Genomic DNA, 27781 nt, shown 5'->3' with positions numbered 1-27781 from the left:
CCTTCCTGAAGCTGACAATGCTTTTTGACCGACTGTCGTGATCACAGGAATGGAAATTACCGAATCAGGCTAAACCTGCAACTTAAATAGTGATTATATGTCTTCGCGCATGCGCGTAAAGGTCCACGCATCGGAGATCAAATATGGCTGCCGAAGATTAACAGAATTCTCGTGTAATTTAATTTCAACGGTTTCTGCAATTAATAGTCGCGTATAATTACGTTGAACGTTAAGTATTTTGGCCTCGTTAAATAAAAAAGTATGTTTTTCGTTAATGGCATGAAAGGCTAATTCTGACGCTGCTGAACGAGAAGCACGAACTGAGGCTTCGTGTTGATTTACACGAATATTAAGAGAAAACCGCGTCGAACCCTGGTAAGACGAGTCGCAATCACCGCAAGAAATGTTGTATACTAGATCATTAATTTGTGTTGCGAACGTGGAATGAACAGAGCGATTGTTCAGTATAGTGTGTAACTTCCGTATAGGCCTAGCTATAATTTTAAATTCGGTATCTTTAAAGAATCTGTTAAGCTGTTTGTGCCACTGTTCAACATATGGGACAGAAATAAAGTATTTTTTGATATTACTATTGTTGATTGGTGTAGTATTTTTTATCCTATCCTTAGCTTGTACCCTAATTCGATTTATTGTGTTAATGGGATAACCCTTGTACAAAAGATCGATTATCTTTAATCAATTTCTAAATGCCTATAAATATTCAACGACGGATTCTGCTTTGGACTCAGAAATACAAATATTAACTAGCAGATTCTTGAACAGGGGTTATCCCATTAACACAATAAATCGAATTAGGGTACAAGCTAAGGATAGGATAAAAAATACTACACCAATCAACAATAGTAATATCAAAAAATACTTTATTTCTGTCCCATATGTTGAACAGTGGCACAAACAGCTTAACAGATTCTTTAAAGATACCGAATTTAAAATTATAGCTAGGCCTATACGGAAGTTACACACTATACTGAACAATCGCTCAGTTCTTTCCGCGTTCGCAACACAAATTAATGATCTAGTATACAACATTTCTTGCGGTGATTGCGACTCGTCTTACCAGGGTTCGACGCGGTTTTCTCTTAATATTCGTGTAAATCAACACGAAGCCTCAGTTCGTGCTTCTCGTTCAGCAGCGTCAGAATTAGCCTTTCATGCCATTAACGAAAAACATACTTTTTTATTTAACGAGGCCAAAATACTTAACGTTCAATGTAATTATACGCGACTATTAATTGCAGAAACCGTTGAAATTAAATTACACGAGAATTCTGTTAATGTTCGGCGGCCATATTTGATCTCCGATGCGTGGACCTGCATGCGCGAAGACATATAATCACTATTTAAGTTGCAGGTTTAGCCTGATTCGGTAATTTTCATTCCTGTGATCACGACAGTCGGTCGAAAAGCATTGTCAGCTTCAGGAAGGAAAATCGTTTTGAATATTTTCGTTAGATTCTTTTAATTGCGTTAATTTGAATTTTAATTGTTTTGAATTGATTTTGAATTGTGTTAAATTGATTATTTAATTATTTATATTTTACTTTAATTATTTAATTATTTATATTTTACTTTAATGTACCGGTAAGTTGTCGATTTTTTCGTTTTTTCCGTTTTAATTTCTGGATGGTATCATACGGAAGTGTTCCACGTACTATATTGAGGTAAACTCCTCTTATTAATTTACTAAGAAAAAGATAAAATAAATTAGTGAACATTAGTTTTTAGAAATAATAAGAATAAATCAGCCTTACTGAAATAGTAGATAAAATAGAAAATGAACAATACCTTCATACTGTAAAAAATGTAGCTAGAAGGATTTATAACTCAGTTTGCCTCCTGATGTGTGATAAAGAAAGATAAGCAGCACCCTCTCACATTTTTGGTTATTTTATGATTAATAATTAAAAAACTGACAATATTAGAAAAATGTGGAAAAATTAAATAATTAATTAACCTACAATGTTAGAAAAAGATAAATTGAAAAAAAAAGGGGCAGCATATAACCAAAATAAATAAATAACAGACTTTAGCATAAAATATTATAGATTGTGAAAATATAAGACAAAGAAAGATAGCAGCACCCTCCTATTTTTAGGTTACTTTAAGACCAGTTAAATAAATAATTAATTTAATAAATGACAATGACAGAAAACAGCCATAATTGATTAAATAACTGACAAGGTTAGAGAAAATTGCTGGAATTTCTATAAATTGTGTAAAACTGAAAATAGTCATAACTGTATTTTTTAGATTACTGAGAATTGGTGGATAAACAGCACTGAACAAATAGCAGAAAATAACAGACAATTGCATATAATTGTTGAAAATAGTGTGAAATTTTGCAAAATTGCAGAAACCTGAAGTGTTAAAAATTACAGAAAACAACTGAAAATGGCTCTTATTTTAACTCACTTTGCAAGAAATTAGTTGGTACCCTAATATGAGTGAATAATGTTAAATATTAACTTCACAATTCAATAATTAATTACTGCCCCTAGAACAAATATGGGTACAACCTTTCTACAGAGTAAGCTATATGTAATATGCTCCAAGGGAAGTGCTTATTATATACATATGTACAAGCTCTCAGAATGACCTTAGTGAGAACATAGAGAATAAATATGACTGTCGTATTTTATTTTTTATGTACTTCAGCTATAACTATTCTAGGGTTAATACTCCCGTGCCATTTATTAATTGCAATAATTATATCCCTGTTTATATCTATATCCCTAGATATTTTGCTATGAACTTTTCTGGGAATTCATTCCTAATCACACTGGCTTTTAATTCTTTTAGTGATTCTATAATACTTTTGATGTTATTACTTATTTTTATTAATCTAAAACTGTGAAATAATTATAATATATTGGAATGCCAGTGTGTTAAGCTAATAGCTTCAAAGTTAGTCTTTACATTTGTTATACTTTGGTATACTATTTATTATCTATTTTATATATATCTAGATATGATGCGGCTGTAGTACTATCTTTATTGGTACATTCCAGTTGTAACTCAGGAGGATAATGCGGTGCAATATCTTTCTGAAAATAGGGTTCATTTATTACAATAAGATCATCAATATAGTGATATAGTATTAAGTTTTTATTTATATTTCTTTCATAATAGTGTAGGTAAAGATTTGCTACTATGCAAGGACTACATGTCCCCATAACTATTCCTATATGCTGTTTATATACATTATTACCATTAAAGATGTAGCAGTTGAATAAACATAAGTTTATGATGCTATTAGTTTAAATTGACATATTAACTTATTTCTAGAGTAGCTTTATATTCCTATTTACGGTACTTAAAGTTAAAGTAACTTAGATAGAGATTTGTAGGTATTACTTAGTATCAGAAAGGGTATCAAATCCACGTGTTTACCGTTCATAAACAGCCGCCATTGTCACGTGAAAATTAATCAGTAAAATCTATTAATCTTGTCGAACTTCATTGGCAATTAAATTGTACTTTTAACTATACATATAACCACTTAGGATAAGGAACATAAATAATTAGTAAAAATAAATAATTAATACATAACTTGATACTGAAGTTATATAAAGGGATTTCGTAGATAACACTCGTTACTGAAACGCGATACAGCATATCCGGAATTCGATAGCATTGGCTTTGTATAGTATAGTGCATAATATAATATTGTCAATTAATCAGTAGATCTATTAATCTTGTTAAACTTCATTGTCAATTAAATTGTACTTTTAACTATATATATATAACGACTTAGAGCAAACGTAACAAATAATTAATACATACTTGATACGGAAGTTATATAAAGGGAACTCGTTGAAAAATAAATATAGCGTTGCGTTATAACTGTGTTAAGATACAAGTTTAAGGTTTTAATTTTGTTCTGAAATTGTAATTTTATTGACATTTAAATCGAAATCATGACTCTGACCAGAGCAGCAAAGCAAAAGGCTCAAGCTAATGGGAGTGCTGTGACTCAGGGGAGAACTGAGGGGGGCAGTTGCCCTCTGAATCACAGCCTTTTAAGATGCACTGTTTGCTTGATGTTTGCGGAGCAATCGGGTACGGGACATGATACTGCCATGGGGGATGTCTTTGTGTGGGCACGATGCAAGGAGTGCAAGGAAATTAGGCGACAACTCGGCATTGTTATGGGCCTATATGAGACCTTGAAGGACAGGGTGGATGCCCTCGAAGGAAATAAATTGAGGGGCCCATCAAGCTCTCAGCTGCCCACATCAACGCCAGAGCTTGCACTTGGTCATCTTGCAACACAGAGGCAGCCCCCAAGGCAGAATGCGCTGGTCCCACAGGAACTAGTAGTTGTTGGTGACTCTATTGTCAGGGAAACGGGGAACATGCTTTGTAAAAAGGATAGGTGGAACAGGACCAGGGTATGTCTGCCAGGGGCAAAGGTTGATGACGTTGTAGAGCAGATATCATCTTTTAAGGGCACAAAAGGTGATATAGTTGTACACGTTGGCACTAATGATATTAAGAGTAGGAGACCAGTGGAATTACTTAACAAGTACAGGTCACTGTTGAAAAAAAGCCGTGAAGTAGGGTTGAATTTGAAAGTGTCTGCAATTCTGCCCAGACACGATAGGAGGGAGTATATGATGAGAGCCCTGTCGATCAATTCGGCCCTGGAAAGATTGTGCAAGGCTCAAGGGGTAGAATTTTTTTTCAGCCTGGAAATTACTTGTTAACAGGAGAGATTGCTTCTACAGGGATGGGATACACTTAAATAGAAAAGGTGCAAGAATATTTGCTGATGCTATCGAGGCAGTGTTAAGTGGGTCGGAAAACTGCTAGCTTGGGGGGAGACAAAGACTAATGGATTAACAGTAGCCACTGGCAGAGGTGAAAGAGATTCTTGCACTGCTTCTATTGGAATGAGCAGAAGCCTGAAAAACAAGATGCAGGATATTTCAGAGACTGCTGGAAGTCATTGCGGTACAAGTAAACACATGGGTTGTGTTAGGGTAGCTAAGAATAGAAACAGGTGAATGTATACTTGCGTGTACACCAATGCTAGGAGTTTAGTAAATAAATTTGATGAATTTGAGGTATTGCTCAAAACATCAAAGGCAGATATTGTTGGGATATCAGAGACGTGGTGTCACACAGATATAAGGAATGCAGAACTGGAATTTGGGGAGCACAATGTGTATAGAAAGGATAGACAGGACAGGAGGGGAGGAGGGGTTATGCTATTAGTTAAAAAACACATAAAATCCAAGGAAGTGAAGCCAGTCTACATTGATGGACAGGGCAGTGTCGAGTCAGTTTGGTGTGACATAAGCATAGGTAAATCAAAATTGAGAGTAGGAGTGTGCTATAGCCCTAATGACTCTGATGAGTATAATAAGATACTGTACAGGGAAATAGAATGGGCCAGTAAATCAGAGAGTCTTATAATGGGGGATTTTAATTTCCCAGATATTGACTGGAATTTGTGGGTTGGTCACTCACATACTAGCAAGGCTTTTGTGGATTTATTGGATGATTGTTTTCTACACCAGCATGTTCGGGAGGCAAATAGAGGGAGTAATACTCTTGATCGGATTATCAGTAGTGATTCTTCATGCATCAGGAATCTGCAGATAAAGGAACCACTAGGTGGCAGTGATCACAGTGTGCTGAAGTGGGATTTACTCAAGGAGGTAACTACCATCAGAGGTAAAGGGAAGGGTTTTTGCTTTCGTAAAGGCGACTATGATGGTCTGAGACAGTATTTAAATTCTATACAGTGGGACCAACTGATGATGTTACCAACAGCAAATTCAAAATGGGAAGCATTCAAGGAACTAATCTTGGAAGCTACCAGGCTTTACATACCAACTAAGAAATATTGTTCAAGGTTCAGGTCTAAATGGTTGTCAGATGAACTAATGAGACATATGGCAGAGAAGACAAATGCATGGGATACATACAAATTAATGGGTGACATGGAAGCCTATGATAGATATAAGTTGGTCTGTAACCAAGTCACAAAGGAGATTAGGCAGGCAAAGGTAGATTATGAGAAATCCTTGGCAAAGGATGCAAAGAAAAACAGAAAAGAGTTCTTTACCTATTTAAACTCAAGAAGGAAAGGGATGAATCAGATTGGTCCACTGGATGTTGATGGTTCAACAGTTGAGGATCCAGCTCAGGTGGCTAACAATCTAAACGCGTATTTTGCATCTACATTCACACATGAGGAGTTATTCAGGAAGGGGAATGTCGTAGGTGAAGTAAACATTGGCAGTGAGCTAGATTATTTTCTAATAACTGAGAGGAAAGTGGAGGAGAAATTGTTGAGGATAAACATAAAAAAGGCACCCGGGGTGGATGGGATCTATCCAGTTATATTAAAGGAGGCAGCAAAGGAAGTAAGCAAACCCCTAGCCATAATTATGAGAGCTTCTTTGGACTCAGGGGAGGTACCCATGGACTGGAGATGTGCAAATGTAACCCCAATTCACAAAGGAGGATCAAAGGCTGACACAAGTAATTATAGACCTGTTAGTTTAACTTCGGTTCCAGGAAAATTAATGGAGGCACTGGTTAAAGAAGCACTGCAGGATCATCTGGACAAGAATTCAGTTATAGCTCAGACACAGCATGGTTTTGTTAAGGGCAGGTCTTGTCTGACCAATTTGATTGGATACTATGATGTAGTCACAAAAGAACTGGATGCAGGGAATAACTTTGATATTATATATTTGGATCTTAGAAAGGCTTTTGATACTGTTGCGCATGGAAGACTGCTGCACAAATTGGATAAGTGTGGCATTGGAGGCAAATTGCTGCTATGGATAAAGGGATGGTTGAGTGGCAGAAGACAGAGAGTGGTAATCAATGGACACTGCTCAACGTGGACTAATGTTATTAGTGGAGTTCCTCAGGGTTCAGTGTTGGGTCCATTGTTGTTTTCTGTATTTATAAATGATATTGATGATGGTGTATCAGGCTTAATGTCCAAGTTTGCAGACGATACCAAGGTTGGCAGGGTTGTTAAGGACACTACTGATACTATGCTGCTGCAACAGGATCTGGAAAGGTTGAGCAGATGGGCTGAGAGGTGGCAAATGAAGTTTAACATTGACAAATGTAAAGTACTACATATGGGAAACAGTAACCCCAGATCAATGTATCAACTCTGTGGTACTACGCTGACAGTGGTAGAGAATGAAAAGGACCTGGGGGTAATTGTGCAGGCAGATATGTAGTTCTCTGAGCAGTGCAGATGAGCTGCAAGAGTAGCTCATGGTGTCTTGTCAATGATATACAGGAATTTTTCTAGCAGGGACAGGGATGTGATTATTCCCTTGTATAAGGCATTGGTCAGGCCACACCTTGAGTACTGTATACAGGTTTGGAGGCCTCATTTCAAGAAGGATGTAGAGCTGCTGGAACGAGTACATAGAAGGGTAACAAGATTAGTGAATGGAACAAAGGGTTGCTCTTACGAAGAAAGGCTTAAGTTTTGCAAATTACAGAGCCTGGAGACTAGGCATCGGCGAGGTGATCTGATAGAGGTGTATAAGGCTTTGAATGGCTTGAGCATGCTCAATGCCGATGGGATTCTTCCTCTTGCTCAGAATAATCACCTGAGAGGGCATAAATTCAAATTGAGGAAGGACTGATGTCGGATAGATGTGCGGAAATTTGCCTTTAGCCAGCGGGCAGTTGGTTTGTGGAATAGACTCCCATCGATTGTTGTTGAAGTTGATAGCCTAAACAAATTTAAGGCTCAGCTGGACAGGTATTTCGAACGAATGGAGGGGTGAAATGGGAGTAGTGGTTGTTTTTTTTTTTTTTTTTTTTTTTTTGGCTGATGCTGAATAAGCTTGCTTTCTTGCATCATATGCCTCTACTAATGCTAATGCTAATCCCAATAATACTGCTAACAGGGTAATATACTATGATACTTGTTATAATAGCAGTTAAAGACATGTTTCAAATTACTATGAGATATACTGGTAAATGAGTTTTCAAAGTTAAATGTGCTTATATGGTTTGTCTTTGGTGTTATCATTTAAATAATGTATTACAGGGGTGCTGTTCATAATAATTTTTGATCTTCCTATATTTCTATCCTATATGATGATATTGAGCAGAGATTCTAGTTTTTTTGTGCGGTAACTTAGCATAGCTATTTTTGCATGATGTAATGAATCTAAAACCTATGGGTGCTTTGTGGAATTTAGGTATCCAGTGTATGTAAGGAAATGTAGTATTAGGGTTGCTTAATTTTAACTTTTTGCTCATAGCCAGTAGTTTCTTAAATGATAGTGCTACTGTCAGATGTCTCAATTTTATAGGTGGTACTATTATTCAGTTCATTTAATAAAGTGGAGGTATAGAATTTTTTGCATATCATACTATAATTATTGGCTGCTTTATTATTGGTAGTAATTATAAACTTAGATTGTTAATCTAATAGCTGTTGTTTAAGAATAAATCAAATATCTTGGCTGGTTTTATATTTTTAAACATATAGCCTATTTGCTTTTCTAAAGCTTTATAGGTAAGTGCAATCCACATTTGGAAAGCCTTCAAAGGTGTATTATACTTGTATGTCAGTTTTAAATTAAATTGTATCATCTGTTCTCATTTGTTTTTTAATTAGATTTATGCTATTTTTTGTACATGGTTTAATTTGAATCCATAGGATAATATTTTTCTTAATTCAGTGTGGGGAACTATTCCTTAATCTCCAGTTATAATTGGTTATGGTTATGCATATGCTTAGGGTGCTCACCCAAAACACTTGATATTTGGGGAGATTACATAAGCATTCTGCTTCATAATCACTATTAATAAGATTATTAGCCACTTGTTTGTAATTACAGACAGTTAGTCTTATTGGTTTAGTGTAACTAAAACGTATACTGATGTATGGGCTAGAAATAGGCAGAGCAAAATTAAATTGTTTCATAATTTGTTCAGTATAAATATTGTCCATAACTAAGTTTAGAAATTTATAGTTGAGATAGTCTTTGGTCACTGATGATATATTACCCAATTTCAATTTGAATATATCTTTCAATAAATGATTTAAGTGCTGATTATTATAGCTATATGTGATACTTATTTTTAATAAGGTTCTTAGTATACTATTTTTTAAAAGAAAAACAATATCCATGACATTGTTTGTTTTAAAAACAATGTCATGGATATGTTTGATATTTATTACTGGACTGCCCAATGATTTTAACAGTTCTAAAAATTTCCTGTTTTACTGGCTGTATGTGTTTTTTTTTTATCAGTATTTCTGATACGTGGGCATCTTAATGTTGGTCTTTTTCCAATTTGAAAATTTTGTAAACACACTAGTCTTGTTTATTGTGGGTGAAACACTGTCCATTGAATTTGTTGTTGAGCCCATATATATAATGATAAAATTAGAAGTAATTAATAAAAAATACAAAAAGATAGAGAAGTAATTAACACAAGGTGCTGAGCCTAATAGGGGGAAAGAGAAGAGAATGAGAAATTAAAAGAAAAAGAATGTTAAGAACCTAAAAAAAAAAAAAAAAAAAATTATATATAATTAAAGACTGAATTAATAAGCCAATCATATATACATGAGCTGAAAGGGAAAGAAGAAATTAATCAATGTTAAATAATAGAGAGCATCAAAATGAGGGTGGTAGGAAAGGTAAATAGGAAAAAAAAAAAAAAAAAAAAAAATACAAAAACACCTTTTGATGCAAACTTATGTTGATGGAGGAAAGATTAAAAAATAACAACAAAAGGAGGGGGGGGGTGAAGGATAAAACCTCCAAAAACATAAGTAAGGTAGCCCAATGCAGTGTATGTAATTAAATTAAAGTGTAAAAGCCTTATTTTCATGTACATGGCTTAAAAGTATAAAATGTAATATAAATTCTGAATCGCTTAAAGGACAAAGTTTTGAAAAAATTATTTGAAAAAGACAAAAAGGTGATTTTATGTATTATAATAAAAGTGACAGACAGTGGTATAGAAATGGGAAATAATACAGGGTAAGGGAAGGAAAAAGATAATAAAAATAAAGGAGGCAAGAATAAGAAAAGTAGGAATGCCCGAATCGCCCTCATATTGCAATAATAGTTCAGCGGATGGAAGAAAGAAGAATAGAAAGTAAAAAGATGAAAAGAAAAGGAAGAGTTGTTAGCATTAGTAGAGGCATATGATGCAAGAAAGCAAGCTTATGCAGAATCAGCCAAAAAAAAACAACCACCACATTTCCATTTCATCCCTCCGTTCATTAGAAATACCTGTCCAGCTGAGCTTTAAATTTATTTAGGCTATCAACTTCCACAACAAGGGATGGAAGTCTGTTCCACCAACCAACTACCTGCTAGCTAAAGGCAAATTTCCACACATCTATCCTACATCTATCTTTCCTCAATCTGAATTTATGCCCTCTCAGGTGATTATTCTGAGCAAGAGGAAGAATCCCATCAGCATTGAGCATGCTCAAACCATTCAAGGCTTTATATACCTCTATCAGATCACCTCGCCGGTGCCTAGTCTCCAGACACTGTAATTAACAAAACTTAAGCCTTTCTTCGTAAGAGCAACCCTTTGTTCCATTCAATAATCTTGTTGCCCTTCTCTGTACTCGTTCCAGCAGCTCTACATCCTTCTTGAAATGAGGCCTCCAGACCTGTATACAGTACTTAAGGTGTGGCCTGACCATTGCCTTATACAAGGGATTAATCACCTCCTTATCTCTGCTAGAAAAATTCCTGTATATCATTGACAAGACACCATGAGCTACTCTTGCAGCCCATCTGCACTGCTCAGAGAACTTCATATCTGCCTGCACAATTAAATCCAGGTCCTTTTCATTCTCTACCACTGTCAGTGTAGTACCACAGAGTTGATACGTTGCTCTGGGGTTGCTGTTTCCCATATGTAGCACTTTACATTTGTCAATGTTAAACTTCATTTGCCACCTCTCAGCCCATCTGCTCAGCCTTTCCAGATCCTGTTGCAGCAGAATAGCGTCAGTAGTGTCCTTAACAACCCTCCCAACCTTTATATCATTTGCAAACTTGGACATTAAGCTTGATATACCATCATCAATATCATTTATAAATACAGAAAACAATAATGGACCGAACACTGAACCCTGAGGGACTTCACTAATAACATTAGTCCACGATGAACAGTGTCCATTGATTACCACTCTGTCTTCTCCCCCTCAACCATCCCTTTATCCATAGCAGCAATTTGCCTCCAATGCCACACTGCTCCAATTTGTGTAGCAGTCTTCCATGTGCAACAGTATCATAAGCCTTTCTAAGATCCAAATATATAATATCAAAGTTATTTCCTGCATCCAGTTCTTTTGTGACTGCATCATAGTATCCAATCAAATTGGTCAGGCAAGACTTTCCCTTAACAAAACCATCCTGTGTCCGAGCTGTAACTGTAATCTTGTCTAGATGATCCTGCAGTGCTTCTTTAACCAGTGCCTCCATTAATTTTCCTGGAACAGAAGTTAAACTCACAGGTCTATAATTACTTGTGTCAGCCTTTGATCCTTCTTTGTGAATTGGGGTCACATTTGCACATCTCCAGTCTATGGGTACCTCCCCTGAGTCCAGAGAAGCTCTCATAATTATGGCTAAGGGTTTGCTTACTTCCTTTGCTGCCTCCTTTAATGTAACTGGATAGATCCCATCCACTCCAGGTGCCTTTTTTATGTTTATCTTCAACAATTTCTCCTCCACTTTTCTCTCAGTTATTACAAAATCATCTAGCTCACTGCCAGAGTTTACTTCACCTCTGGCATTCCCCTTCCTGAATAACTCCTCATGTGTGAATGTAGATGCAAAATACTCATTTAGTTTGTTAGCCACCTGAGCAGGATCCTCAACTGTTGAACCATCAATATCCAGTGGACCAATCTGATTCATCCTTTTCCTTCTAGAGTTCTCTCTAGAGAAAAGAACTCTTTTCTGTTTTTCTTTGCATCCTTTGCCAAGGATTTCTCATAATCTGCCCTTGCCTGCCTAATAGTGTATTATAGCCTAAGTTGCCGATGCACCAACAAATTTAACAACAACAACAACAACAACAGCCTGCCTAATCTCCTTTGTGACTTGGTTACAGACCAGCTTCTATCTATCATAGGCTTCTGTGTCACCCATTAATTTATATGTATCCCATGCATTTTTCTTCTCTGCCATATGTCTCATTAGAGTATCTGACATCCACTTAGGCCTAAACCTTGAACAATATTTCTTAGTTGGTATGTAAAGCCTAGTAGCTTCCAAGATAAGTTCTTTGAATGCTTCCCATTTTGAATTTGCTGTTGGTAACATCATCAGTTGGTCCCACTGTATAAAATTTAAATACTGTCTCAGACCATTGTAGTCGCCTTTACGAAAGCAAAAATCCTTCCCTTTACCCATGATAGTAGTTACCTCTTTGAGTAAATCCCATTTCAGTACACTGCGATCACGGCCACCTAGTGGTTCCTTTATATGTAGATTCTTAATGCATAAAGAATCACTACTGATAATCAGATCAAGAGTATTACTCCCTCTAGTTGCCTCGCAAACATGCTGATGTAGAAAACAATCATCCAATAAATCCACAAAAGCCTTGCTAGTGTGTGAGTGACCAATCCACAAATTCCAGTCAATATCTGGGAAATTAAAATCCCCCATTATAAGACTCTCTGATTTACTGGCCCACTCTATTTCCGTGTACAGTTTCTTATTATACACATCAGAGTCAATAGGCCTATAGCACACTCCTACTCTCAATTTGTTGTAGGTGAAGTTGTTTGGAATAACTATATTAACCTATGTATTCTCAACAATTACATTTATAATGGTAAATGTACTTATAGACAAACTGTAGGAGTACCCATGGGCTCGCAAATTTCTAGCATAGTCTCTAATTTATTTCTATATTATTACAGAGATCTTTATACTCGTGATAATCCAAACCATAATTTCTATGCATTTTGATGCGTTGACGACATCCTGGTTCTGAATGTCATTTTGAAATTATTGCAAAAACTATATATCCTAGAAATCTCATCTTGAATAAAGAAAATAATGGTAATCAACATGCAAACTTCCTTGATTTAAATATTACTTTAAACAGCCCCTCACTTCACTATAATTTGGAATTATTTGATAAAAGAAGTCAATTTAATTTCAACATAATATATATATATAATGTGCTTATTATGTTTGGATGTATGTATTCTTTAAGATTTGCGTGCAGCGTTAATGCCATTGTTATGTTTCTTCTGTGCAGCGTTAATGCCATTGTTATTTTGCCTTAGGCCAATTGTACATTATACGCGCCAGTATATATTCATTTAATTGTAGATTGTTATCGATTAATGGTATTTTACATATAAGTATTATTGTTCATACAATTTTGTAATCTAGTTAGCCTAGATTAGGTTATCTTCATTTCATGTGGCCTATACATTTTAAGTTAAGAGAAAAGTATAACGCTAAACAATAATGATTTTTCATAGCATTTTGCTAATGAAAACATTTTTATCTGTAGCAAGATAAATCCTAAATTCTGTATAAATTTATATAATAATACTACATCTTAAAGAGTGTACAAATTTATAAAATAATATGACGTATTGCGATTACATCACGTGGCCGTCAATCCCTACTTCATCGGGGGCTTTGAGTGGATTGACAGCCCTTTTCGATGTAATGCTTCATACTTACTCGTTTCTGTCTGTACCTGTACCAGTTTTGCTATTTTAGTTTATATATTCAGGTTCATTTTCTTAAAATTATTTTATATTAGTTTTTTTTTTTAATTAATACTTGATTTTTATTTATTTAAATATTACTGGTTTATTTTTTATCGATCTCTTCAGCAAACTGTGATAGGGTACACAAAGCCCAACGAGTAAGTATTCTATATTGTAATGCTACTACTACTTACTTACTGTTGTACTTTGGTGGAGGCCGTTGAGTAAAAAGGGGGTTTCCCGCCTTCTGTTTTGCTTTTATGGGTGGCTATTTTTACAGCGCAGTCGCACTACTTAATTAATTACTCTGTGTGCTGATGGTGCATTGGTCTAGATCCCCGATTTTCCTGCCAATGCATTCTATGGAGTTTTGTTGTTGGATGGATTATATAGGTTGTGTTGACTACTAGACTAAATCTTATTTAAATGTGTATATACATTATTTTTACATGTGTTTTTATACCCTACCACGGAACTGTGCCGGTACAACTTTTCTAAGGCGTAACAGCACATATATGTCCAGTGGTCACTTAGCATACAATGCCGCCACACCACTAGGGAATAAAAACATAGGCAAAGAAACAAATAACCTTAAACAACTAAAAAATGAAGATATCGGGATACACACGCAACAAATAGAACAACTCAAATTCAAAAAATGCAATAGCAAACTATGTAAAACCTGTCCCAACATGCACAGCATACACAATAATAATTCTAAAGACGCGCCAACATTCTGTCATACCAAAAACGTAATTTACCTAATTACATGCAGGAAATGTGGGATACAATACATTGGACAAACAAGTACAGAGCTCCACCTTCGGATGAACCTTCACAGATCGCAAATAAACAAATACGATGAAAACGCCGCAAAAGACGGCAAGCAAAACAGGACAGACAAATACATCAATGAAATCGAATACAGACGTTTCCAAATGCATGACTTCACCAACGCATCCATTGCCATTCTGACCATTATCAATAACAACACACAAAGAGGAATCATGGAGAATATATTCATTCTACTATATAAATCCCTATATCCGTATGGATTGAACAATCGATTTAACGGAAGGAACCTCGCATTCACCAGCCCAGAAACATGTACTTATAGCATATTCTAGATCAGTAAAAAATGGCAACATAACGGAATTAAAAATGGAAAAATACAAGAATACAATAAAAACAACTGCAAAATACCATTAAATATCAATGATTTCGAAAAACTCCTAACAGAATGGGACACAGACCCCATAAACATCAAAAATATACACAATACACTATTCTCTATTAAAAAAAGTAAACTTAGAGCACTCAGCAAAATATACCAAAGGCAAAAAACCCAGAACATACACCTCAACAATATACTTGAAGACATATTCAAATTTAGAATAGGCATAAAATTCAACGAACACGCCAAAAAAGAGTACTCCATAATAAAATACCAAAATCGTATATACGACAAAGTTAATATCGGTAACATCATTAATAATAACAGTAGTTACTTACCCATCAAAAACACACAAATAAAAATTAGATACAGATACACCAAGCCAATAGGACTAACTATCTGCAATTACAAAAACACCATTGATAAAATGAATGAAGAAGAACACCCATGTCACTGCCAGGAAAGTAGATATAAAAAATTCATCAACACGCATTACAAGCATATAGTAACAGGAGACCTCAATATCATCAAAGACAAAACACTAAGAGAAACAATGAAAAAGGGTACAAAATTCAGACCCAACACCCCAATTAGGCTGGAATATATAAAAAAATCAATATACACAGATCTGCTACAATTTGCATTCAAAGCACCATACAAAAACAACGAACCTATAGAATCATTTCAAAGCTGGATAAACGCCAATACTGAAAACATATTAGACCATTTCAGGAAAAACATGACACTGCAAAAACATTAGCCGAGTGGGTAAAGTACCTGCCCGCCAACCCAAAGGTCGCGGGTTCGATTCCCGCCTCGGGCTTGGATCAAAGTACTGCAAAAACCTTGGGAGGTGCAATATGGCCACAGAAGCCGATGCGCCAACAACTACCAAATAAAAAAAAAAAAAAAAAAAAGCAAAAACATTATAGAAGTAACAAGCATCTAAATTTAAGAACTATCAACAACAAAATTAAAGAAATACAAAACAAATTTGTTATCACCAGAACCGACACGGCAAACAATAACTTCAGCATTATTTGTAAAAGATTCTACATTGAAGCTATCAAGGAGGAACTGCATAATAATGAAACATACAAGTACATAGACACCAATCCAAACAGCATCAGCAAAAAAATTTTGGCCATGCATAAAAAACTTAAAATTAAAATAGACAGGATGCAATACCCCTACATATACTGGATTCCAAAATATCACAAGGTGCCTACAGGAAAAAGGTTCATTATTTCAGGCAAAAAATAGTTACATCAAGTATACCAGTAAGATCATGGAAGATAAATTAAAAGATATCACCAAGGAAATCAAGAATACCAGAATTATCAACAACAACATAGAATATCTAGACAACATTAAAAAACATAACAATAGTATAAAAAGTATAAACACATACGATTTCAAAAACCTCTTTACAAGCATAGCACACGACAATCTAATAGAAGTACTACAAATATATTACCAAAAATATCACAATATCTTGCAATGCAAAAAACAGTACTGGAATGACTTCACAAAAATCAGAGTGTCAAAGGCAACTACATACTAATGGGAGGCAAACATATATACAATGCAGGGGGATAGCTATGGGATCCAGCAGTTCAAGTGCCATAGCTAACCTCTACCTACACCACTGTGAAGGCAACATCACAGAAAATATTAAATTCTACAGATATATAGATGACGTACTCGTGATCAACCATAACAACTTTACAAATATAGCAAAGAAAACCTACCCAACAGACTTAGAAATTGAATGTACAAATACGGATAACAACCAACAAGCTGTCTACTTAGACAGCGAAATTGCCATCAAACCAGACCAAATATTTACACATCACCATGATAAGAGACCATTTTAATTTCAAAGCAATAAAACTCACACACTGGGAGAGTAACATAGCAAAGAATACACACGGTAATACTATAAGAAACCAAACAAACAGACTTTTAAAAATATGCAACAACATAGATAGCGTAAATATGGCAATACTAAAGCTCATCAAAACCCTGGATATAAACAAAATTCCCAAGCGATACAGCAGGTATCACATAAAGACTGCTATATACGCAAATATTAGAAAACACCACCCCAAACAGTATTTACTCAGAAAAAGTATCCCTATGTTGACAAGGTTTATTGCGCTGAGGCGAGGCTCGTCGCCTGACTGCACTACAACCTATTACCAAATTTAACCCCCCTCCCCAAAAAAAAAACCATAGTAAGAGGCTGTATATATGTACATATAGCCTTACCACTGGACATATACGTGCTGTTACGCCTTAGAAAAGTGCTACCGGCACAGTTCCATGGTAGGGTATAAAAACACATGTAAAAATAATGTATATACACATTTAAATAAGATTTAGTCTAGAAATCAACACAACCTATATAATCCATCCAACAACAAAACTCCATAGAATGCATTGGCAAGAAAATCGGGGATCTAGACCAATGCGCCATCAGCACACAGAGTAATTAATTAAGTAGTGCGACTGCGCTGTAAAAATAGCCACCCATAAAAGCAAAACAGAAGGCGGGAAACCCCCTTTTTACTCAACAGCCTCCACCGAAGTACAACAGTAAGTAAGTAGTAGCATTACAATATAGAATACTTACTCGTTGGGCTTTGTGTACCCTATCACAGTTTGCTGAAGAGATCGATAAAAAATAAACCAGTAATATTTAAATAAATAAAAATCAAGTATTAATTAAAAAAAAAAAAAAAAAAGAAAGAAACTAATATAAAATAATTTTAAGAAAATGAACCTGAATATATAAACTAAAATAGCAAAACTGGTATAGGTACAGACAGAAATGAGTAAGTATGAAGCATTACATCGAAAAGGGCTGTCAATCCACTCAAAGCCCCCGATGAAGTAGGGGATTGACAGCCACGTGATGTAATCGCAATACGTCATATTATTTTATAAATTTGTACAGTCTTTAAGATGTAGTATTATTATATAAATTTATACAGAATTTAGGATTTATCTTGCTACAGATAAAAATGTTTTCAATAGCAAAATGCTATGAAAAATCATTATCGTTTAGTGTTATACTTTTCTCTTAACTTAAAATGTACATGCCACATGAAATGAAGATAACCTAATCTAGGCTAACTTGATTACAAAATTGTATGAACAATAATACTTATATGTAAAATACCATTAATCGATAACAATCTACAATTAAACGTGTGTGTGTGTGTGTGTGTGTGTGTGTGTGTGTGTGTGTATATATATATATATGTATATATATATCTGATAATTAAAATAAATATGATATTTAAATAAAATCATCAGCTAGTAGTACGGCAATAATGCAGAGCGAAATGAAACGCAAAATAATATAAAATAAACAAACAGGGAAGGGAAAGTAGAGATAATAGGACAAAAAGGTAGTCGATAATCCCCTGTATAATTTAGTCAATTAAGTATTAAACCCAATTAATAAAAAACGATATAAATTTAAATAATGCCAATTATAAATAATTTAGCGGTACCGCCCTTGAAGGTACCAGTTCCAAAAGACGTGAAATATCACCAAAAAAGGGTTAAAGAAACTACCAAAAAACTAAAATATCAAAATAATAGACTGACCATCATGCCCCATATCATAGTATCCAGTCAGATTTGTCAGACAAGACTTCCCCTTGATGTTGTGCCTGAATTATTACTGCTGTCTTGTCTAAATGATCCTGCAATGCTTCTTTAACCAGTGACTCCATTGTTTTCCCTGAAACAGAAGTCAAACTAACAAGTCTGTAATTACTTGTCACCCTTTGATCCCCCTTTGTGAATTGGAGATGCATTTGCACATCTCCAGTCCATGGGGACTTTCCCCCGAGTTCAATGATGCTCTCATAATTATGGCTAAGGGTTTGCTTACTTCTTTTTCTGCTTCCTTTAATATAACTGGATAGATCCCATGCACTCCAGGTGCTTTTCTTATGTTTAACTTCAACATCTCCTCCACTTCGCTCTCAGTTATTACAAAATCATTTAGCCCTCTGTTTGAGTCTGATAAACATCTGGCCCTCTCCTCCTTGAATAACTCCTCATGTGTGAATGTAGATGCAAAATACTCTCATTTAGTTCGGCAGCTATCTGAGAATGATGATCTACAGTCAAACCACTGATATCAAGTGGACTAATCTGATTCATCCCCATCCTTTTAGAGTTTATATAAGTAAAGAAGTCTTTGCTGTTTTTCTTTGCATCCTTTGCCAAAGATTTTTCATGATCTGCCTTCGCTTGCATAACCTCCTTTGTGACTTGATTACAGACTAGTTTGTATCTACCATAGTCTTCTGTGTCGCCTGACAATTTATATGAATCCCATGCATTTTTCTTCTCTGCCACGAGTCTCATTAGTTCATCTGATATCCATTCGGCCTGGACCTCGTGCAGCATTTCTTAGTAGAAACAAAAAGCCTAGTAGCTTCCAAAATGACTTCCTTGAATGTTTCCAATTTAGAATTTGCTGATGGTAACATCATCAGTTGGTCCCACTGTATAGAACCTAAAAAATCTCTGAGACCACTGTAGTCACGATTTATGAAAGCAAAAACCCTTCCCTTTACCCCTGATGGTAGTTACATCTTTATGTAAATCCCACATTGGTACACTGTAATCACTGCTACTTAGTGGTTCCTTTATCTATAAATTCTTAATGCATGAATAATCACTGCTGATAATCAGATCAAAGTGTTACTCTCTCTTTTTGCCACTCTAACATGCTGCTGTAGAAAACAATCATCCAATAAATCCACAAAAGCAATGCTAGTGACCAACCCACAAGTTCCAGTCTATATCTGAGAAGTTAAAATCCCCCATTATAAGACACTCTGATTTACTGGCCGATTCTATTTCTCTGTATAATTGTTCATTGTATTCATCAGAGTCATTAGACCTATAACAAATTCCTCCCCTCATTTTTGCTTTCCCAGTGCTTATGTCACACCAAACTGACTCAACATTGCACTGTCCACCAAAGTCAACTGGATACACTTCCTTAGATTTTATGTATTTCTTAACTAACAGCATAACCCTTCCTCCCTTTCTGTCCTTTCTGTACTCCCCAAATTCCAATTCTGCATCCCTTATATCTGAGTCGCACCACGTCTCTGATATCCCAACAATATCCGCCCTGGATGTCTTTACCAGCACTGCAAATTCATCAGTTTTGTTTGCTATACTAAAAATTGTTTACTATACTCCTAGCATTAGTGTACATACGAGTCTACATGCACCTTACTCTTAGTTACTCTAACACAGCCCATGTATTTACTTGTTTCATGACCCCCAACAGTTCCTGAAATCCCCAGCAACTGGCTTTCCGGGTTGCTGTTGCTCATTCCAATAGAAGCAGTGCAAGAATCATTTCCACCCCTGCCTGCGGCTACTGTTAACCTATTAGTCTGTGAATTCCCCCCACTCAAGCTAGCAGTTTTTCGACCTACCTTGGTAGCATCATCAAACATTCTTGCACCCTTTCTATTTAAGTGTATCCCATCCGTGTAGAAGCAATCACTCGTTAACAAGCACAGACCACACTGAGAAAAATTCTACCCCACGAGACCTTGCATAATCGCTCCAGAGCCAAACTGATTGACAAGGCTCTCATCATATACTCCCTCCTATCGTGTCTGGGCAGGATTGCAGACACTTTCGAATTGAACCATAACTTGCGACTTTTTTCAGCATTGACCTGTACTTGTTTAGTAAATCTGCAGATCTCCTTCACTTAATGCCGTTACTGCCAACGTGTACTCAATATCACCTTTTGTGCCCATAAAAGATATCTGCTCTACAACATCATCAACTTTTGCACCTGGCAGGCATACCCTGGTCCCTGACAATTGAGTCACCAACAATAACTAGCTCCTGTGGGACATACATAGTTTCTACAACAACAATAATACAGGTTACCAAGGTGAAGATAGGCTTATGCCTGGGTGCCACCATGATACAAGAAAATACACACTTACATATACATGAACTAAGATTGTACAGAGAGCATATTAATATATGTAAATTAAATGTATATAAATTGATGTATTTGCAAAATAATAAGAGGAGTTTACCCCAATATAGTACGTAGAACGCTTCTGTATGATACTCTCCAGAAATTAAACTTAAAACATTGAAAAACTTACATTAGAGTAACAAATAATTAAAAACCAATTTAACACAATTAAAAATAAATTTAATGCAATTAAAAATTAAAATTTTCGAAAAGGAATCTATATTCGTTAGATACTTTTTAATATTTTTAATTGCGTTAAATTGATTTTTAATTGTGTTAAATTGGTGTTTAATTATTTGTTACTCTAATGTAAGTTTTTTGGTTTAATTTCTGGAGAGTATCATACGGAAGTGTTCTAAGTACTATATTGAGGTAAACTCCTTATTATTTTGCAAATATTAATATCAACGTAGAACGTATTGAGCATTACAGCTCTGATTCATACTATATAAATTGATGTATATAATCTAGAAATTGGAAATTGTGTGTAATAAATAAATAAATGAATGAAAATGAATAATGCTTACATCCCTTCTGGTGCTCAGCCATGATGTTCTGGTTCTCCAAGTGGTCTGATATCTTTTTAGTTATGCAACTAATCAGGATCTTGTACATTGTTGGGAGACAGGTAATTGGTCTGTACTGTGCCGGGTTTGTGTTGGTTTTGTCCTTAGCCTTCGGGTAGGTGATTACTTGAATCAGAGACTCTGGTATTGTGTCATGGTGCCCTTATTATCCGAGTGTACTGCTCCACTATGTGCTTGTGTATGTGCAGCTGAACTTCTTGTACCAATAGTTGTGGATGTTATCTATTCCTTGGGTTTGCCAGTTGTGGGACTTCCTGATTGACTGTTGTATTTCTTCTTCCTGAATCTATCATCTCTTGTATGTCCTTTGTTTTCTTCTGTTCTAGGTATATCCAGGGAGCGTGGCCATCATGGCTAACTTCGCTGCTCCACAGGTTATCCCAGAACTTCTTGGGTGCATTCTGGTCAGGAGATCTGTTGCCCTCTTCCTCCTGTCCACTTTTCGTGTAGAAGGCTCTCTGATTTCATCAAATATCCGGTTGTCTCTTCCTCTGGGCACTCTCCCTGTATTGGTGAAGCCTCTTACCGAGTGTTAGGGCGCCTCCGTAGCCAGGTGGGAAGGAGCAGCAGTGCGTAGCACACGCTTCTTGATTAGACCGGGGTTCGAGCCTGTCACCACCAAATACGGTTATTATTATTTGGTTTTTTTTTTAGGAGCATTAGCAACTAAGGCCATATTGCTCCGGGATATGCGGTGGTCATTCCCTGACCTTTCCGCATCCTCCGTATTTGGTGGTGACGGGCTCGAACCCCGGTCTAATCAAGAAGCGTGTGCTATGCACTGCTGCTCCTTCCCACCTGGCTACGGAGGCGCCTACCAAATACGGAGTTTGCGGACAGGTCAGGGAATGACCACCGCATATCCCCCCGGAGCAATATGGCCTTAGTTGCTAATGCTCCTAAAAACCAAATAACAACAACAACAACAACAACCGAGTGTTAGGAAATTCTGTGTGAGTGTGTCCAGGTATTCTTCAATCTTCTGGTTATAGGCCTCGTGGATGTTGTCTTTCTTGAGAATGGCATTCACTTTTCTGATCAGCTTCTTACTTCTCTTACCTCATTGGTATTGAGTCAGTTGGCCTATCTTCGCTTTTAGCTCTTCTGTCTTCTGCTATAGCGTTCTTTCCCAGGTTGGTGGTTCCTTGCCTTTGCATTTTGTGTTATATTGTTCTCTGGCTTCCATTCATTATGATGGCTGCTATCATGGCACAGTAAATGGCTGTGTGGATGGTGTCTAGTGTTACTTTGTTGATGTTGAGATAATCCAGTATTATAGTGTATTGTGATGATCTGTGACTGGCCACAGGATTCTGTTAAGTCTCTGCTTTGGTATGGTGTGGGTCTTTGTGGGGTCCATTCCCTTGAATTTTGCTAGAGCTTTCTTCCACTCTTCTATTCTGGATATCGCAATCTTGTCTGTTTCCACTTCGGCTGCTCCAAGTTGTAGTACTTGTACTTTCTGTTCCTCCTCCAGTTCTGATTCCATTGTGTCTGTATTTGTTATTTGTAGTTGGTCACTCACATCCTGCTTGATTTTCTGTTCCAACCATTTGGTGTGTAGTTTTGTCCTGTACATTTATTTTCATGTCTGTCTCTAGCTTCATTACTTCATAGTATGCTCCACTTCATGCATTGGGGTCTTCTTCCTTCCTGGGTGGTTACTAGCACAGTTGTGCATGAAGCACTTCCAGTTGGTTGGGCTGGGTGGTCTTGCCCACTTGCTCCACTGTTGTCCGTGGGAGCTGCCCCTAACACTTCAAACCAACCCCTCAGCCTAAGATCTGAACGTGAGTGACTTTATTCCGTGCCACACTCGATGCACTGTGTTCAATATATCTACTCCTCATCTTTGTCAAACTATGGAGGTGGACCTGTTTTAGCTTTGGCTTTTGCATCCATCGCTGGGTGGTAGTTAGGGGTTGACATAGGACCATCATGGGATGGCTATATGCCAGGAGGGTTGTGCATATGGGCATTTTGCTTTTTTTGTAGAACCATTAATCATAGGAATAACTTTTTACTCTCTCACCCTTAACTGTTGTTATACAATCAAAAATAGTTGCCTTTCCAACCAAAAACAGTAAGGAAATACTCCTACAGACAAGCTGCAAGGGTTTGCATTGAATAAAAACCTAATAATAACATATAAAATAGGAAAATGATGTTTTAAAAATGGAATAAAATAAAAGCTTAAAAAGCCTATTAAAACTGGAGATAATTAAACATTCATACAAATATTTACTTATGTGTAAATTGTGTGTGCATGTGCGCACACTTTTATATTTTTTTATATATTTTTTTCTTTAAACCATAGAGCAGGAAAATAAATACTTATAATGCTGTTTGTGATTTAGAGGATAGTACCAAGAAGCATCCTTTTCCTTGCCCATGTTCTTATCGGACTGTTCTTTTGCATTATGTGGATATCACAAGTCATCCACGTACACATGTTCTTAAGGAAATATCAGAGTATGCTGAGAATGAAGAGCATAAAAATATGTTAAAGCTTTTGAGTTCTTCATCTGATGAAGGCAAAGTAAGTACTTTATATAATTCTGATAATGCCATTGTTTTCAAAATTACTTAACAATAAATATTTCAAATTTTCTATAGGTCTGTTAAAATATAGATGCCTTGTTAACAAAAAAAAAAAAAAAAGTTTCCTAAAATTATCTGTTTTATTTTATGTAATGGGCAAATACAAGTATGACTCCAAAACTTTTTGCAATCAATTGTAAATAATAAAAATAAATAGTACCAATAAAATCTGCATTCTTTATATACCCCAAATGCCAAGTTTCATCAAAATCCTTTAGATAGTTACCACTGACTGGTACAATTTTGTTAACAAGTTGCTTTTTCTTTGCTTTTTTTTTTTTAGATTGCATAAGTCAGAGTTTATGCACATGATTTTCTATGATTTTAAATTGAATCTAACCGCTAAAGAATCCAATGAATTTAAATGTGGAAAAACCAATTTTGAAGATTAACCTCAATGAGGGAGGCCATCATGCCTGAAAAAATTGAGCTGGTAAGATTTTTACTGAGAGAAGATTGAAGAATTACGCATTGGTTGATCCAATGCCCACATCTTTACATATTTAGAAAAAGAGTGGGCATTGGATCAACAGCAATTAATACCATCATTAATGATCATTTAAAGCTCAATCATTCATTCTGATTTCAATGATTCTCATCATTCAAGCCTAACAGCTTGAATGATCAGAAAGTTGCTCATGTCGAATGATGCTGTTTCATGCTTAAAAAGTTTGATGAAGGCAAATTCAAGGCTGTTTATAATATTGTTACAGGTGATGAAACTTGGATATACAGTTTTGATCCAGAAACAAAACAACAATCAACCATTTTGGGCTCTCAAACAATCCCATCCACCCAAGCAAGTTTGCTGAGCCAGAAGTATTGAAAAACAAATGGTTGATTTTTACTTCAGCAAAAGTGGATTTTTAGAAATTGTAAAACTAGATCAAAAGACTGTCAGCAGTGAGTGGTGTACTACTAAATGTCTTCTTTCAGATTTAAAAAAAATCATTCAAAACAGACCCAAAAAATAACTTCAAGGGATTTTGCAGTATAAGCCTCAGGCTTATACTGCACCAGCTAAAAGAATATTTCCAAGTTACCTTGGGGGGTGGAGAGAGAGAAAGAAGTAGAAGGGAATCACCAAGAAAGAGAAAAATGATGATATCCAGCTTAGGACCCTGGGTGTGCCAAGCCCATACTAACCAGATGTGAGCCCCTGGGTTAAATATGGAGACCTCGTCTAAAAAGAGAGGTTGAATTTCTTGAAATGGCCCAAAGAAGGGCAGTGCTACCCTTAATGCTGTTGTTCTAATATATATAATAGTTGTTCATTTTGGGAATGTGTCAACTCCCTGGTTCCTTGTTCACTTTTAATTTAAATAAATTTGCTTCCATTATCGTAAAATCATTCTACCCCCAGTTAGTATTATATAGACCACTGTCTATATAATACTAACTGGGGGTTAGTATTATATAGACATAGGAATAAGTAAACTTATTCACATGTGGATGCAAAATGCTTATTCAGTTTATCATCAGCCAATTCAAAATCATTGGTACTTTTACCACATATCAAGTGGACCAATACATTCGATTCCTTTCCTTTTACTGCTAACAGGAGTGAAGAAATCATTGTTATGCAGTATTAGCTAAGGACTTTTCTTAATCTGTTTTAGCATTCCTGATCCTCTGAATAACTTTATTACAAATTACAGACAAGTGCATTTTGTGTTATGGAAGATTTTTACATTATAATTTCACTATGTGATCTGTTTTGCCATTCTCAAGAATTGTCATTGGGATTTGTCTTGCTTTTTATATAGTAATGATTATGACAGTGGCTATTGAAGCAGGCTATCTGTACTTCATATCTACCATAGTATGTTTTTTTTAAATTAGTTAGCTCCCGATAGTTGTATTGTTATTCTTCAATAAACCAGGTAAATTCTTTACCATTCTATTACATTTTTTGCATGACTACATCCTTCATATAACACAGTTTTTTAATGATTATTAAGTGATTTTGTTTTTTTATTTGCAGAGTCTGTTCTCAGAATGGATAATAAAGAGTTGCCGTAGCATAATACATGTTCTTGAAGATTTGCCTTCTGTGAAACCTCCATTAGATCACCTATTGGAGCTTTTGCCACGACTTCAAGCACGTTATTATTCAATCTCTTCTTCTCCCAAGGTACACAGTTTACAAATTTATTATTTAATTCTGTAAGCATTCTACAAAGGGGCATTGAGATAAATCTCTTATATATATATATATGTATATATATATATATATATATATAAGTGAACAATTGTAGAATTCATTGAGGTAAAGTCTCTTATTTTTATATATTTAATTCTGTAGAATGATATGATATAGTGATGAAAGTTTATGATAAAAAACTAATGTACTTCTTGGTTCACATTTATAAAAATTTTTAGTAATATTCATTCAGTTATCAGTATTCACTGACTAGAGTTGATTGAATTAATGACTCCTTCCTATTGGAAAATAATTAATTAAATCTATTTGCCAATAAATGAAAGTTTAAGCCATTCAGTTGAAAAGTAGAGGAAATAGTGGAGTAAATACAGATATTACTATATTTTTAATCTTTGAAAATCCACTTTTATTCTTACTGTAGGTTTAGAGTGCATAGATCTAGCATATTGATAAGTAGAGGTGAAAATAGCTGTCTGTATATTACTCTAATTTGTACTTGGACATTTGAGAGCATAATTGCAGTGAAGGTTCTAGAAAATAGATGTTGATCATGTATGCCATTAATTGTATACCATGCCTGCGATATGTGAATGGACAAATTGTTACTATGTAGGAAGAAACATCTCACTCATCATAACAGTTGAAGTGATTCAGAACTTTCAAAGTGGGATTATGTTCATGCCATTGCTCTGTTTAGGGACTGCTGCCATTCCATTTCATTTGTAGAGGTAAAACAATCAGTTCACTAAATTATTTAAGTAACATGACACATGTTATTTAAAAAACACAACACTTATTAGATGTTTTGACTGATGGTGTTGTTTTGTTATATGGCAATGCACAATCCCACAGAGATAAACAAACTATAGGAACCATCCTGAAACTATGCTGGAAAGTGGTGGAGCATCATACTCTTTACAATCCAGTCTTCTTGTTTCGCAGTTTTAATGTCATTTTCACTTACTTCACTTCACAGATGTTGAAATGAAGGAAACCATCAAATTTGGTTGCCAGCACCAACCAAAAGACTTATTGTTATTTAAAAAAAAAAAAAAAAAAAAAAAAAATGAAATGAAATGTACTGGTGAGATAAGTATCTAGACTGTGGTTGATATTTTTGAAAAATATCACCCACAGTCTAGCCACTTACCTTAACTAAAAGAAGTAGTTATCGGTTAAAAAAATAATAATAATTCTAATTTTCATTTGACTTCTTCTCATACATAATTATTTTTTTAATATATTTGTACAACTCAATTCACCTGGTAGTTTAATTCAGTTGTAATATGTACAAACATCATAACTTGAACAGTTTCTGTACATAAATTTATTCTTGTATAACTGTACATGTGGCCCCGGATGCCTAGCGTTTCCATAGCCAAGTGATTATTGTGCGTATATCGTGTGTTTTTCTTCCCAGTGACTGAGTTTTCCTTTGTTTTCTCTTGCACTTATTAAAATTTTC

The 27781-nt window shown here is 35.5% G+C and overlaps 1 protein-coding gene across 3 annotated transcripts in view; it reads left to right on the top strand.

Annotated features, from left to right (window-relative positions):
- Cpr (Cytochrome P450 reductase) overlaps positions 1–27781 on the top strand; it is a 211896-nt gene that overhangs the window by 134350 nt on the left and 49765 nt on the right. For all 3 annotated transcript variants that reach the window (XM_090384146.1, XM_090384156.1, XM_090384163.1), the window contains exons 10-11: positions 23909–24090; positions 26137–26286. In XM_090384146.1, coding sequence (XP_090240272.1) covers positions 23909–24090; positions 26137–26286 — 332 coding nt within the window. The remainder of the gene's footprint in view (positions 1–23908; positions 24091–26136; positions 26287–27781) is intronic.

This window comes from Mastigoproctus giganteus, chromosome 1 (genome assembly GCF_048544385.1).
Source record: "Mastigoproctus giganteus isolate SK-2022 chromosome 1, ASM4854438v1, whole genome shotgun sequence".
NCBI lineage: Eukaryota > Metazoa > Arthropoda > Arachnida > Uropygi > Thelyphonidae > Mastigoproctus > Mastigoproctus giganteus.
This window is presented reverse-complemented; position numbering and strand designations above follow the sequence as displayed.